The sequence below is a fragment of the Panthera uncia genome, chromosome F1 (genome assembly GCF_023721935.1).
Source record: "Panthera uncia isolate 11264 chromosome F1, Puncia_PCG_1.0, whole genome shotgun sequence".
Classification (NCBI taxonomy): domain Eukaryota; kingdom Metazoa; phylum Chordata; class Mammalia; order Carnivora; family Felidae; genus Panthera; species Panthera uncia.
The window spans coordinates 38,687,133-38,701,706 of NC_064813.1; the positions used below are offsets into that span (position 1 = coordinate 38,687,133).

General features: G+C 52.7%; 1 protein-coding gene across 1 annotated transcript in view; it reads right to left on the reverse strand.

Annotated features, from left to right (window-relative positions):
- Positions 1-14,574, reverse strand: part of CACNA1S (calcium voltage-gated channel subunit alpha1 S) — a 65,403-nt gene that overhangs the window by 31,178 nt on the left and 19,651 nt on the right. The window contains exons 6-16 of the mRNA XM_049634325.1: positions 12,705-12,910; positions 11,015-11,118; positions 9,012-9,157; positions 8,492-8,573; positions 6,333-6,493; positions 4,534-4,759; positions 4,238-4,445; positions 3,344-3,464; positions 2,383-2,497; positions 1,092-1,185; positions 358-427 (exon numbers count right to left, since the gene is read on the reverse strand). Coding sequence (XP_049490282.1) covers positions 358-427; positions 1,092-1,185; positions 2,383-2,497; positions 3,344-3,464; positions 4,238-4,445; positions 4,534-4,759; positions 6,333-6,493; positions 8,492-8,573; positions 9,012-9,157; positions 11,015-11,118; positions 12,705-12,910 — 1,533 coding nt within the window. The remainder of the gene's footprint in view (positions 1-357; positions 428-1,091; positions 1,186-2,382; positions 2,498-3,343; positions 3,465-4,237; positions 4,446-4,533; positions 4,760-6,332; positions 6,494-8,491; positions 8,574-9,011; positions 9,158-11,014; positions 11,119-12,704; positions 12,911-14,574) is intronic.

The window sequence follows — 14,574 nt, forward strand, 5'->3', positions numbered from 1 at the left end:
GTGGGGAGTAACCTGCCCATCTCCGACACCACAGACAGACAGGTCCTCATCTATGGTCTACTCTGTGTGGCCAGAGTGGAAAACTTGAAAACGGGAGTCCTCAGTACCGAAGTATGTGACTGGCACTCAATAAATACTAGCTGAATTGAATGAAAATAGAATGTGTGGATTTTTTCCATTGTGTGCACTGGACACAAGGCAGACGGGCAGATGGCTTATTTGCATGACTAGGTCAGAAGGGAGGTCTCTGTCTTGCGATCCCCTCATGGAAGGATCCAGGAAGGGGAACACCCAAGAGATCGTTCCCGGGGAGAAATCAACACCAGCATACACCTCCAGCAGTCCCAGGACCCTCACCTGGGAAGTCAGCTGAGGGGTAGGGATCCTTCACTTCATTGACATTAGATTCAAATTCATCGATTTTCAGCTGTAGGAAGGAACACAACGAAGATGAGGATAAAAGCAAAAACTGCAGTTTCTGCTTACTGGCGGGTCATTGACTGGAGGGTCAGTGTAGGCTCCGGCTCAGTCCTCCCTACGGCCTGGGGGATAGGTCACATAGGACCATTCCTTTTTTATGAATGAGAAGCCAAGCCTAGAAAGGTCACACAAGTTGCCAAGACCTCAGACTGTCTGAGCTTGTGCACGGCATCCCCTGTTTAGTTCCCTGGGGCCCAATTCTCCAACCCTTGTACCTCTGCCTCCACCATTTCCAGAAAGTTTGAGCAGAGCCAGGCTGGAACAATCAGGAAGTGATGGGAAGCCAGTCTGGGTCTCTCAATGGAACAGGGGTGTCAAGTCGTGAGGGGGACACCTTGACTGGGGTGGGAACCCAGGACTCTGAGGAAGTCTGGTTCCCAGAGTGGGGCATCTATGCCTCTCAGTATAAAGGATTCCTTGTGGGAGGGTAGCGATTTACTCTCCCCCCAGTAGAGTGGAGACAGATGTCCTCACCTGGCTGATAACCAGGCAGATAGCCCCTTTCCACATTCCTACCCACCCATCAGCACCCTAAGTCATGGAGGTGAAACCAGAGGACTTGTAGAGTCCCTCCCCATCCTGCCTCTGAAGATACCCCACACGATGCTCACCTTGGCGGTGGTAGGGATGCCTTCACCCTTGGGTTTCTGTTCCAGCTTCTTGGCCATCACTGACTTCTCTTCCTCTGACTTATCTGGAAGACCCCTAAGTTAAAAAGAAAGAAAGAAAGAAAGAAAGAAAGAAAGAAAGAAAGAAAGAGGGAGGAAGAGAGGAAGGAAGGAAGGAAGGAAGGAAGGAAGGAAGGAAGGAAGAAAGAGGAGGGAGGGGAGGAGGGAGGGAAGGAGGGAAGGAGGGAGGGAGGGAGAGAGGGAAGGAGAGAGGAAGGAAGGAAGGAAGGAAGGAAGGAAGGAAGGAAGGAAGAAAGGAAGGGAGAGAGAGGAAGGAAGGAAGGAAGGAAGGAAGGAAGGAAGGAAGGAAGAAAGAAAGAAAGAAAGAAAGAAAGAAAGAAAGAAAGAAAGAAATCCCACAGTGGAAGCCCAACTAGAAAGTTCTCAGGGATCTGCTTAGTCTAATGGCATCCTCAAGGGGATCCCACACCAAGGACTCAGGGGACTCTGTGGAGGATGGAGCAGTGTAGACTGCCAAATGGGAGGGACTATAGCCCTGGGCAAGCCCTTTCCCTGTGATGAAAGGGCATGATGCCCAGCTTGGGGCCATGACTACATACGGCTTGCTGGTCAGCTACGCTCAATGTTCATTGAAGGGTAAATGGGTGAAAAATGGTTTTGTGCCTAGTTCATAAAGAATTCACAGTGTGGGAGCATGATTTGGTTCAAGACGGGGCTCAACTCTTTGGAAGTGTCTGGATTACATTGCTCTCTTTCTCTTCCTATCCTGCCTCTCCCCAGAATATGCATACCATTCCCGCAGGCATGGGCACTGGAGGAAGCAGGACTTTTGTCTAGAACCATTAAGTATGGTTCTCCAACCAGCAGATGGAGAAAGGTGTAAAAGACCTGAGAAGTCAACCACCACTTCACATACAACAAGGCCAGGGGGCAGCAAAGGGAAATGTCTCCCTTCAAGAAGTGCAGGGACTCCGTGGCAGGACTGGTTGAATTTCTAGAACTCTCCACCAGGGTTCCCTGGTCCCAACTGCCTGGCTCTGCCATCATTTCCTGAGGCCTGTCTAGAGACCAACTGCCTCCAATTCTGCGCCCAGGAACACCTCATAGGACTTCAGCGATCCCTATGCACGCTGGTTGCAGAAGCCTGCCCACTGGGGCAGGTGTCACTGTGGCACAGCCTCTGCTCATCAGGCTCCAAGGAGCCACCTGCCCAGAGCTAGGAGGTCACCATCAGGCATGCCAGGTCCCTCCCTTCTGAGGATGCAGCACTCACTTGGACATCTTCCTGCGTTTTCTCTCCTCAGCTTTGGCCTTCTGGGCAGAAGTCAGGCTCTCTGCCTCAGCCAGGTTGTCCACAGCGATGGCCAGGAAGACATTGAGCAGGATATCTGAGGGTGTCCGGCTAAGGAGTCTTGGGTTGTGGATGAAAGGGAGACCTGGGGGGCCGGAGTCTCACCCTGCCCGTGGGTTGGCACGACAACCCTGCGTCCTTGGTGGGGTGTTGGAGTTCTTCTTGCCAGCTACCCCATGGGATGGCATGGGCCCAAGGACACGGACAAGCATCCCCAGGGGAGCCTGACTGCAGAGGGTGCCCATGATGGGCCTTGAGTACCGTCCATTTCCTGCCCAGGACTGATCCCAGCTCTCTCGGGGGGCTTTGTGGGGCGCCCGTGAGGCCCTGTAACTGAGAGTTGTATTCAGTGCACATAAGCTCAAGGACCACTGGTTCCCTCCCTCCCCGCTACTCATAATATCAAATCCCACGGTGCCGGCACCAGAACCCCGGGCACTGCCGGCTCTGTCTGCCCCGTCCACCTCGCCCTCCCCACTGCCCATCTCATTCTCGGTCTGCCTGCTCCCTGGTTCCTCCCTGCCTGCCTCCGAACCTGTGGAGGAGGCTGCCCACCAACGTCACGGCCCCTCCACCAGACCTGTTCTTGCTCTTGCCTTGTTCCAGGCTCACCAGCCTCTTTGGGATGAAATCCTCCCACCTGTAACCAGTCACCTCTGTGGTCCTTCCCCTTTCCTGGTGGAAGGAATTATCCTACAGCTTGACCTGCACTTGCCATATGCTACGTCCCATCCCCCTGCCCCCTCCATGAGCCTGGGAGCTCCCCTCCAGCCAGAGGGCCCGGTGCCTGGCAAGTGGGTACCCTTGACCCGCATTGTAAGCCCCCCACCCGTCCCAACCCCCTCCCTCCGCTCTTTTCTGCGCCCTGCTCCCAAGGGGATACAATTGCCACAGACAAAAAGGATGATGAAATAAATGCACACGAGCACCCCAGGGTAGGACGGCCCGCCGTAGGCCATGATCCCGTTGTACATCACAGAATTCCAGTCTTCACCTGTTAGGACCTAGAGGGACAGGGAGCACTGGGGTAGAGGGACGCGGATGGACTTGAGAGTCTTCTGTCGGGACCACACTGCCCAAAAGGCCCCCTCCAACTCTGTCAGTTCCCCTAAACCTTTCCTCTCTTCATTCACGGCCAGGACGAAAGGTCCCTGCTCTTCTGGCCTCTCTCCCAGTGGTCGAAAGTGGGCCAAGGAGTTTGGCCGTGGGGTCGCCACATCCCTGTGCTCTGTCCCTAATGCCCAGGCCTACCTGTACTACGCCCACCCATGCCTCCTGGCATTCCAGCCTCCCGAAACAGTGTGAAATGTCAAGTGTCTTCTAAGGCATGACACCGGACCAGCCCTCGGGTGAATGGAAGAAAGAGAGGGTGACGTCATCTTTAAGACCAACTGATTGCCACACGCCGGCCTCCCCACTGGTACCAACGAGGTGATGTTCCTCGTGGGTGCTGGCTCCGACACAGGGGAGTGATGTGGGTAGCGCGTGAGAGAGAAAGCAGACCCTGCGACTCCATTCGTTTGGTATCAGTGATCCTACTATGGGCCAGCGCTCCTCTTGGCACCGGGGACACAGGCAAATAGGACAACCTGGGCACAGCTCCTAGCCTCGGGAGGGTGAGGGAGGCTCACAGTAGAGAGAAGACAGGGGGTGAGGGGGCCCGCAGAGGGACCTTGAACTCAAACCAGCAGATCGCAGAAGGCTTCCTGGAGGAGGTGATGCCCACGCCGATCCCCAAGGACAAGAAGTGGGATTCAGCTCCTGCGGCACCGCCTACCTGGAAGACGCTGATGAGGGCCTGCGGGAAGTTGTCAAAGTTGCTGCGCCGCACCTCCGTGTCCTCGAAGTCGTACCTGCCCCCGAAGAGCTGCATGCCCAGCAGGGCGAAGATGATGATGAAGAGGAAAAGCAGCAGCAGCAGGGAGGCGATGGAGCGGATGGAGTTGAGCAGGGATGCCACCAGGTTGCTCAGCGACGTCCAGTACCTGAAGGCAGACGGTCACCGGTGGAGACGAGCGGCGCCCACCCCCCCCCCCCCCCCCCCGGAGGCGCCCCCGCCAGCCCCGCGCTCACTTGGTGATCTTGAAGATCCGCAGGAGGCGGATGCAGCGCAGCACGGAGATGCCCAGGGGCGTCATGGCACCTGACTCCACCAGCAGCAGCTCCAGGACGCCGCTGCACACCACGAAGCAGTCGAAGCGGTTGAAGATGGACATGAAATACTGGCGCAGGCCCAGCCCGCACATCTTCAGCAGCATCTCGACGGCGAAGAGGGCCAGCAGCACGCGGTTGGCAACGTCTGCGGGGTGGGCGGCCGGGCCTCAGCGCCCCTCTTGCCCGCCCCCTGCCGCGGGGACTTTGCCTTGGCCACGCCCCCCACGCGGGACCCCCTCACGCGCTCCCAAAGCACCGTCCCTGTTCTGCTCCCCAACCCCCTCCAGACCAGGAGAACCCGGGGAATGTTTGCCCATCGGAGGAACGCCGAGGCAGACGCCCGAGAAGCGCCACCGGTCCGTGTTTTCACAAAACCGATTTCTGTTGCTTTTGATTTCACTCAAGTTAATCGGGCTCTGCCCCACTCTGCTTAGCGTACACATCCCTTCTCCTGCGGGAGGAGGGGTCCCCCCACCTTGCCAGAGCCGGCCCGTCCACCTAGGCTTTGCCCCCTGACCCCCACCTGGCGAAACCCACCGTCAACCATCTCTTTTCTCTCCCGTGTGCTTCACTTCTCCTTTCAAGTGGATTCTCCCATCGCCGTTTTAAAAAATGCAGAAGTCTCTCCCATTTCCACCCACCCCACCCCCCAAGCAGCTCCTGCTCTGGCTCTCTCCTCCCTATCACGGCCACACGGCCACACGCAGCAAAAGGTTATCTTCTTGGATCTCTTCACCTCTTCACACCCTGCCCTGCCCCGTCGACCCTTTAACTCATACCTAACTGGGTCCACCTGGTCGCTCCAGCAACAAACTCTCTCAGGGGCACGACTTTCAGGTCACCAAATCCAATGGGTGTTTTAACCTGCAATTTTCCTGAGCTCCTGGAAGCACCGGGCACGGTTGACCAGCCTGGCTTTTTTCAAATATCCTCTTTCCTTAGCTTCTGTGACACCATATCCTTCTGGATTTCTTCTGCTTCGCCTGCTTCTCCCAAGCCTCCTCTGCAGATGCAATTCTTTACCTAATCACTGAATGCTGACCTTGAGCTCTACATTTAGTATATACCATCCTCTGGTGATCTGGTGATGTCTTCTAAGGCTATAGCTTCTATTGCCACCCCTGCCAGTGATGCCCAGATTTTAATTCTTGCACTCTTAGCTTAGGATCCCTACATCATGTGGGAGATGCGCCAGCATCTCCTCCCCTGTAATCCTTCTCTTGCTATCTTACAGCTGCTTCTACTGTTGCCCTCCCTATATGGACTTGGCATTACTCATTAGCATCTGTCTTCTCCTCTGGCCAAGTAAGTTTCCTGGAAGGCAAGAACGGCATATTGATTCTCTCTGCATCCTGGGTTCTTTCTCTGTGCCTTACCTATGTAGTATGCTCGCAATAAATAGTTGGTGAAAGATTGCTGTTTGGGGAGTAGAATTCGAACCCGGATGTTTGCAGTTTCAGTTTGCCGGTAATCCTCATGTCGGTGTCTGAAATTGTAATAATTTAACCAGACACCTGGGTGCGTGGTTGGAGGCTTTCCAGTGAGCTGCTGTTACTGCCCCCGGTAATGCCAGGAGGAAAAATACTACCAGCCTATAATTTCCAGAAAACAATGTCAATATCTGCTTGACGTCTTCTGCAAAACCTGAGGTGCTACCGGCTGGCTTTGGCCGTCGGCCACATCTGTCCCCTTCCTGGCTTCACTCTGTTCTGTCTCACCTTGCAAATGGGTCAACCAGAGAGGCTGGTTGTGGTGCTCTGAGGCGATAGACAGGGTGTTGAGGGCAACGACCAGGATCACCAGCCAATAGAAGACTCTGGACTTGATCACATCGTGGCACTTCCAGCGAAAGATGCGGTTCCACTGCCTCCAGTGGCGGCTGGGAGAGGAGAAAGAGGAGGACGGAGTCAAAGAGCTGCTTTACTCCAAGCTCCCTCCTTCCTGCGGTTGCTTTGGGCCAGACCGCAGCCCTACTTAGCCTGATCGCCCACTCTCTGGCCACATGGGAGACGCTCAGGGCAAGAACTGCAGAGCCAGACTGATTTAAAATCTTGCCTCTTACTAGCGAAGCTCTTCCTCTTTTCAAAGGAGAATAATAACGATGCCAGCCTCAGAGGGGATTAGAGATTATGCGAGTACAATGCTTAGTTGGCACTGTGCCCAGTCTCCTATGGGGGCTCCACATACTTTAATTTTAGTTAGAGCACACTGGGAGGCCTCACTTTGCTCATTATAAAAGCAAATTCTGTAACAGATGAATCATATCTGGTGTTGGTGAGGGTGTGGAAAGGGCACTGTCACAGCCACTGCAACCGCCTTAGAGAACCATTTGGCAACGCTGACCAAGGTTTTAAAATCTACATACTCTTCGACCCAGCAATTCCATTTCTAGGAATCGGCCCAGCAGAAATGTTCATACTTAGGTACAACTGTTCCTGTGGCGCGTTTGTGTTGTCAAAAATTGCAAAGGTTAAATATCTTATGGTATATTCATACCGTGAAATACTTCACATCCAAAGACATACCAAATGAAGGTGTGTGGACCATCAAGCCACAAAGACACAGAGGAAACTTAATTGCCCATCACTAAGTGAAAGAAGCCAGTCTGAAAGTCCTACGTACTGTACGATTCTAACTATGTGACATTCTGGAAAAGGCAGAGCTATGGAGACAGTAAAAAGATCAGTGGTTAGTGGCTGGGGTGGGGGGGGGTGGGGGCGGTGGGGGAAGGATGAGCAGTCAGAGTACAGACGATTTTTAGGGCAGTGAAGACACCGTGTATGATTTTATAATGATGGATGGGTCCCTGTCATTTCATATTTGCCCAAGCCCACGGGATGAAGGCACGGCACCAAGAGTGAGCCCTAGCGTAAACCAGGTGCATCAGGTGTAACAACTGTCCCATTCTGGTGGGGGCTGGTGATGAGTGAGCTGTGCCCGTGTGGTGGCGGGGGGATATGAGACAACTCTGTGCCTTCTGCTCAATTTGCCGTGAACCTTAAAAAAATTAAAGTCTTAAAAACACCAAGATGGGTGTGTATGTATGAGGCTGCCCTAAATAGACGATTTTAAGTTAAAAGTGTTCATAGATGCTATGTGTATCATATTCATTTATTTATCAAATATTTGGCAGTATGTAGTCTATGTTGGGCACTGTTCTGGGTTCTGTTGGGATGGTAGTTAACGTAAAGACCCCTGTCATGTAAAAAGGCAAGCAAAACAAAAAACCTGGCATGTGTGTGTGTGTGTGTGTGTGTGTGCGTGCGTGTGTGTGGGTGTGTGTGTGTAAGAGAGATAAAAGCATAGCAAAGGTCTTGGAGGGATAGCCATCTGTTACCATGGTTACCTCTTTGCAGGGCAGTGGGACCTTCATCTTTTCTTTGATGTATTTCTCTACCATTGGGCTTTCAAAATCACGGTTATGTATGGATTTGTAAAAGGAAGCAGCCAACCAAACAAATACAGCTTCCTCTTGAGACAAAGGCACTTGAGCCTGGAGTGTCCCCCTGTCTCCAGACCCCTGGCCGGCCAGCCTCCTGCCTGCAAAGCTCTCCATGCCACCTCTTTGCAACGCACACCTTCCCTCTTCCCGAGCAGAGGTTTCCAGAACTAATTAGCCCACCGACTCGACTCTCATCAGAGGGCAGCAGCCAAATCCTCTCCTTGCCTCCTGGCAGGCTCCCAGTCCCTTCCCTGTGTGCTGTAGAAGCAGGTGATCTGCTGAGTGCCCTCTGATGGTGCTGAGGGATGGGGCATGTGACTCTAAAGCTAGTAAGTGGGTTCTAACAGTACATGGGGAACAGCACATGGGTTCTAACTCCATGTCTCGGGGAGTTCTGAGTCTGGGAAGACCCTGGGGTGAAGGGCAGATACTTACACAAACTGGATGATTTTGTTCAAGCCCTCGATTTCATACAGGCTCTCCGTGTCAGAGCCTCCTTCATCCAGAGACAGCTTCCCTGGGAACAAGAGAGAAAAGCTGGGCCAGTCTTTGGGGCCCCTCCGGGCTGGACACACCTAGGCCGGGCACACCTGGAAAAGGGGCCATTGGCTGGAGGCACCTGTGACCACAGGCCCTAGTGGGCCTGGATGGCTCTGCGTTTTCCCGAGCTGCCCGAGGAAGAGCCCACACTTGCAGGGGAGGGGCGGCTGGGGGCAGGCAGCATGGCACTCTGGACTTCAGGAGGAGCCCCGGGCACACCCGGATGCCATCATTTCGAGCCGTAAGGCTTAAGGTGGGTCACTCACCCTCTAAGGGCCTGAGTTTTCTCACCTGCAAAATGGCAACAGTCTACCTGCTGGAAGGGCGACGTGATGCAGTGCCGTCTCTGGGAGCCGACCGCGAGGGGCCGCTCAGGGGTGGGGAGGGCATGCTGACTATGCCTTTGGGCCCGAACCTTCTCTCAAGTCCTCAACGTCCATGACCTCGCCCTGCGTGATCCAGCTCATGTAGCCCCGGAGGTCCTCTTCCAGCTGCTGCTTCTCCCGGAGCTTTTGGAAGGTTCCCCTGGACTTGGCCTTCTCCCGCTCCTTAGTGAATTCCCTGAAGGAACAGAGAGATGGGGAAGGGCGGAGAAAAAAGAGAGGGTGTGGAGAAGGATTGGGCTTCCCAAGGACAGAGAGAGCACATTTGGGCTGGATGCGCCCCTGTCTTCGGGCCCAGGGTGTCGCCTGGGGTCCAGGTGCCCTTCCAGGTGACAGAGGGGCAGCTCCTCTCGTGCCCCCTCGCCATCCACACCCTCAGGAGCACCTTGGAGTGCCCAGCCTGCCTTTCTCATTGTCTTCTTCTCATCTCATCTGGTATTTTACCCTCCCTCGTCTTGGGGTTGCCTTGGACACTAGGGGTTAATGACATGACCATTTCCCTAACAGAATCAGCCACGGATCCTCAAATTTTCCAGGCTTCCCTGACCCTTGAAGCTACCTTAGGAATTTAGTTCTGCTTACAGACCTAAGGTCTGGAGGAAATTCCCCTGAGTCTAGAAGAAACCAGGTGGCCACACTGGAAGGAAAGGACCGGAGGGTCAGCAAGGGATCTTCAGACCAGCAGAGGCAACCCACTAAGCAGGGTGGAGAGAGAGGGAGGAGAGAGGGAGACGCAGGCACAGTCATTGGCTTGTCACATCAGCGCCTCAGCCCTCAGCACCGTCCCCAGGGACAGGGCCCCGGGCAGGGGGGCTCTGACCCTTTCCTGCTGTGGATCCTTTGGTAGTCCCAGGAAAACTGAGGCTACCTCCTCAGGATAATGTTGCAAAATGCACAAAATAAAACCATCTCATTACAAAGGAGTCGATTGTATCGCAATATACTTATGGACATATAAAGAAATTGTGATAAGTACGTATATGCTTCTTTGTGAGCTCATTCCCTAGCAAAGCCGAGTTGCGGATCTAACAGCTGTCATAGTTTCAAAGTAGTAATGCGTGTTGTGTGGGTTCTATTGGGACAAGTCACAGGGAGCGCTAAATACCACTGTGGCGCACTGTCTCCATGCCTAGTGAAAGGAGACGCTAGATTTCAATCAGAGCTAGCAGAAAAGGAAGACAAGTTTTTCTCATTCAAGTTCACAGACCGCCTGAGTTCTTTCTACAGAGTGCTTGGAGGGAAGCTTCTGGGGTGGGGTGATGGCCATGGGGAAGGGGGCTGATGGCCACTTCTAGATTCTCCACTGTGGCTGCCTTGGAGCCGTCGCAGAGAGAACAGCTCTCATTAATAATGACCATTAGTACTTAGTGCTAATTATGTGCTGCACTCTGCGCTAAGGACTTTCTACGTATTAACTCATTTAATGCTCCCAGCACCCCTATGGGATTATTCCCGTTTGACAGATGAGGCACAGAGAGGTTAGGTGACGAGGCAGAGGTCACACAGCCACCAAGCAGTAGTGTAAAGATTTAAACTTGGACAGTCTAGCCCCAGTCTGTGTGCCTCACTGAAGGCCCCACAGACTCCTAACATGAAGCATCAGCTCCTGCACATCCAGGGGCAGGAGGCTGGGATCTCGGGGGCTTCACCCAGAGGGAGTGCGGGTGTAGAGGGACAGAAGAAGAAAGGATGCGAGAAGGCTTGGGGAGAAGGGAGAAAAATTAAAAATCGAGGGGCTCCTGCCTGCATCTTCTACACCTCCTTTGCTAACCCGGGAGTGTGCTCTTGGCAAAAGGGGAGCCAGGGATAAGCGGAGGTTCTAATCCACATCTCCCTGCCCTGCTTCTCCCCTTCCTCCTCCTCCTCCTCCTCCCACACCTCTTCCTCCTTTACTGCCTGCTCTCTTTCTCCCTCTTGCTCTTTTCCTGCTCTCCCCATCCCACCCCCAAACTCTCTGCCCCTTCTCCCTTCCACCCTCCATCCTTCTCTTCTCCTTTTCTTCCCTCTCCCCGCAGCTGCTTGTGAACTTCCTTACCCGCTCAGGACACCCAGCACCAGGTTGAGAATGAAGAAGGATCCCAGCAGAATGAGGGTGACAAAATAGATCCAGGGCCACTCGTTCCCGATGGCATCATTGACCTGGTCCAGACAAAAGTATGAGTCCCATACACTGACCTGAGAGGGCTTAGGTCCCCTTCTGGACTCAATGCTCCACCTGACCCTGGGGACAAGGAGAGAGGCCATCTGGGCCCAGTGAGAGGACTGCCCTTGCCCAAAGATCTAGGACCTGGAATTAGAAGGACATCTCAAAAGTAGCCTTGCTGGCTGTCCACTTGGCCAGACAAGACCGACACATTTCTTCCCCCAACCATTCACCTCCCTGGCTCGACTCTTTCGTTTACTTTTTTTTAATTGTTTTTGAGTGTTTATTTATTTTTGTAAGAGAAAGAGAGAGACAGTGTGAGCAGGGGAGGAGCAGAGAGAAAGGGAGACACAGAATCTGAATCAGGCTTCAGGCTCCCAGCTGTCAGCACAGAGCCCGATGCAGGGCTCGAACTCACAAATCGTGAGATCATGACCAAAGCTGAAGTCAGATGCTTAACCATCGGAGCCACCCAGGCACCCCTGGGCTCAACTCTCTCATATACTCTCTCTCCAGTTGGTTTTCTTACAGTCAAGATTTTTCAAAGTAGAAGAAACACTAAAAAGTCTTGGCGTGAGCTTGGCCAGCTCCTTCATAAACAAGCTCTGTGACCCTAGACAAGTCACCTAACATCTCTGAGCATTATCCCATCTGTCCATGGGGATAATGATATACACTTGCTGCTCACAGACCCGTAATAGAGGTGAAATAACACGTGACAGTCCTTTGAAATGTTTGATAACTCGCTCCCAAAATATGAGCTTACGAGAACTACCCATACTAATCCTTTATGTTTGCAAAGCATCTGACTGTTTGACAATCTTTTCCTCAACAGGCAGTATCACGTTGTGGTTAAGCGTTCTGGGATCAGAGCCCGAGGGATTAGAGTTTGCTCACCAGCTCCATAATTGTGGGCAAGTTACTGGACCTCCTTGAGCCTCAGTTTCCTCATCTGTAAAGTGGGACCCATGCCTTCCATTGTTGGAAGATTAAGAAACGCAACCTAGCTCCTGGTAACACCAAATAAATAATATACTCCAACAAGAAAACTTATATAGCATTGACCACATTACTGTTGTAATTCAGTTAATCTTCCTGGTAGTAACCATCAGAACTACCCTATGATGTAGGCAGTATTTTTATTTTATAGACAAGGAAACTCATATCTAAAAATATTTATATGGGAAAGCAGTCTTGCCCTGGGGCAAAAAAAAAAAAAAAAGACTCAGAGGGTCCTTTATCCCTCAAGAAATCTGAGATTCTAGGTCACGGGAATGAGTCGCTCACAGCCAGGCTTAGGGAAAAGTTAGAAGTTGAGACCAGAACCCATGGAGCTCCTGGTTTCCATTCCTCTCCCACCTCTTAGGTTCTGCACAGACAGGTTGTACCTTGGGGATTGTCCAAAGCATGGTGGGACACACACCTGGGGACAGGAAGGGGGCCATGCACCCCGTGTAGGTTTCCCAGGGAGGGGTGAGAAGCAGCCGCCGACACTGGAGTCAGTGACTGTCGAGCCCCTCCCCCTCCCCGACGAGCCTGCGGATGAAGGGAGAAGGTTCTGCAGGCACAGGGCCAGACCCACCCAGTAGAGGACATCGGTCCACCCCTCCATGGTGATGCACTGGTACACGGTGAGCATGGAGAAGCCAAAGTTGTCAAAGTGCGTGATGCCGTGGTTGGGCCCCGGCCAGCCGCCCCGACACTCGCTGCCGTTGATGGTGCACGGGCGTCCCGAGCCCGTCCTGGCGCAGGGTGAGGGCTTCTCGTTCTCTACCGTGGCCACGATATCTGGGGGCGGAAGGCAGCATGAGCATCAGATGAGAGGAGCAGGTGGACAGGAATGAGAGAAGGTAGTTTGCAATCATTGAGCAATAGGTCTAAAACACACTCAGCTGAAAACACAAAGGACTGCGCCCCCTGGAGCATATGGCGATGGAGGAGGAGGGCTGCTTGGGGCGGGGGGCCCAGCCGTGGATGTCTACAGGCAGCAGCGGTCATACCTTAGGCCCCAGGGCCTCATCAGAGGGCCCGCTTCGAGGATTACTTTCCTATGAGGACGTAACCTACGTAGCAGGTGTAATGTGAATGTCAGGTATATCCACAGAGCTTTAAAACGGGAGGCAGCTATCCCACTGGGGCGGAGGTGAGGGGCGAAGTCACACGTGTTCTGACTCAAGAGTTCCTTCTGGGAGATGACGTGGAGATACCCCAATGGTACTGAGATGAGCTGCACAAGACACGACGCTTCAGGGGTGCAGGTCTACAGGCATTCCCAGCAGTCCCCGCTGTGTCCCTGGATGGTGCTCTTATTATCTCTAAAATCCTTCAGTTTGGATTCCATCCTGGATCCCTTCTTATCGGGGGATGTTTTAGTCCTCTATTGTGCTCAGAGATTAAATTAGCTCATCAGAGTTGGAATGCCCTCCCTTACCCGTATTTACCATGTTGCCTCCATCTTCTGGAGAAGGGAGAGGAGAACATCAATAGTTCTGGGCTCTGAGTGGGTCCCTGACCCCTCAAGGCAAGGCGTGCCCATCCCAGAAAGGTTTTTGAGCACGGCTGGCCAGCACTGGTCAAGAACGCATGAGAACACTGGATGAGACCACCAAATTTGGTCTGAAGGTTGTGATAGAAAGTCTCCTCCTCTCTGTCTGGATAAGGCGTTATCATAGGACATAGACTGTTACAGGAACAGGACGAGGCTTAACTAGGAGGGGACTAGGAATGAAACCACTGAAAGCTCTATGAGAGCTCACTGTTTTGGGTTGGGCTTGGACCTTGCGTTGCCCGTCCCCTCGTCAGTGGGCCTGGGGAAGTAAGGCGTCTCCCAAGACACGGCAGGTATTGTAGTCTTGGCCATCCTGGGTTACTCTGGTGAGCTAGGTTCTGGGCTTTCGGTGGGAGGGGTTCTCCTAACAGAAGTCACCTCTTCCTCATGCCATCACCAATTCCTGTCGACCCTGGTAGAATCAACCCTCCAACCGAGACAGATCGATACCTGCCATCTCGGCAGTAATGAGCCTCAGAGTGCAGTGTTCAGGGCCCCCACTCGGTCACAATTATTGTTATAATAATGCCAAGACATTATTTCATCTCCCGATCCTTCAACAAACGCAGGGTGGAGTTTTCTAGAGACGACATGACGTGTGATTTCACAACAGACTGAGCACAGAAGTAGCTGTGGGTACCCAGCAGATTCTATTAAGCCAGGCATTAAAGAGATTTAGACAGAAAGTAAGACAGTACCATTCTTGCGTTAAATGTTTTGGGTTTGAGAAAATACAGTAATTTTTTAATAAAATAAATTATTTATGTTCATAATGGCCTTATTAGTGTCCCTTTAAAATGAATTAATAAGTTAATATTGTGACATTGTTTTCTCAGTTTTCGTACCTAATGCCATAAACATCAATGAATAAAATCCATACCAACAAAAGCTCTTTGGGGTCCTT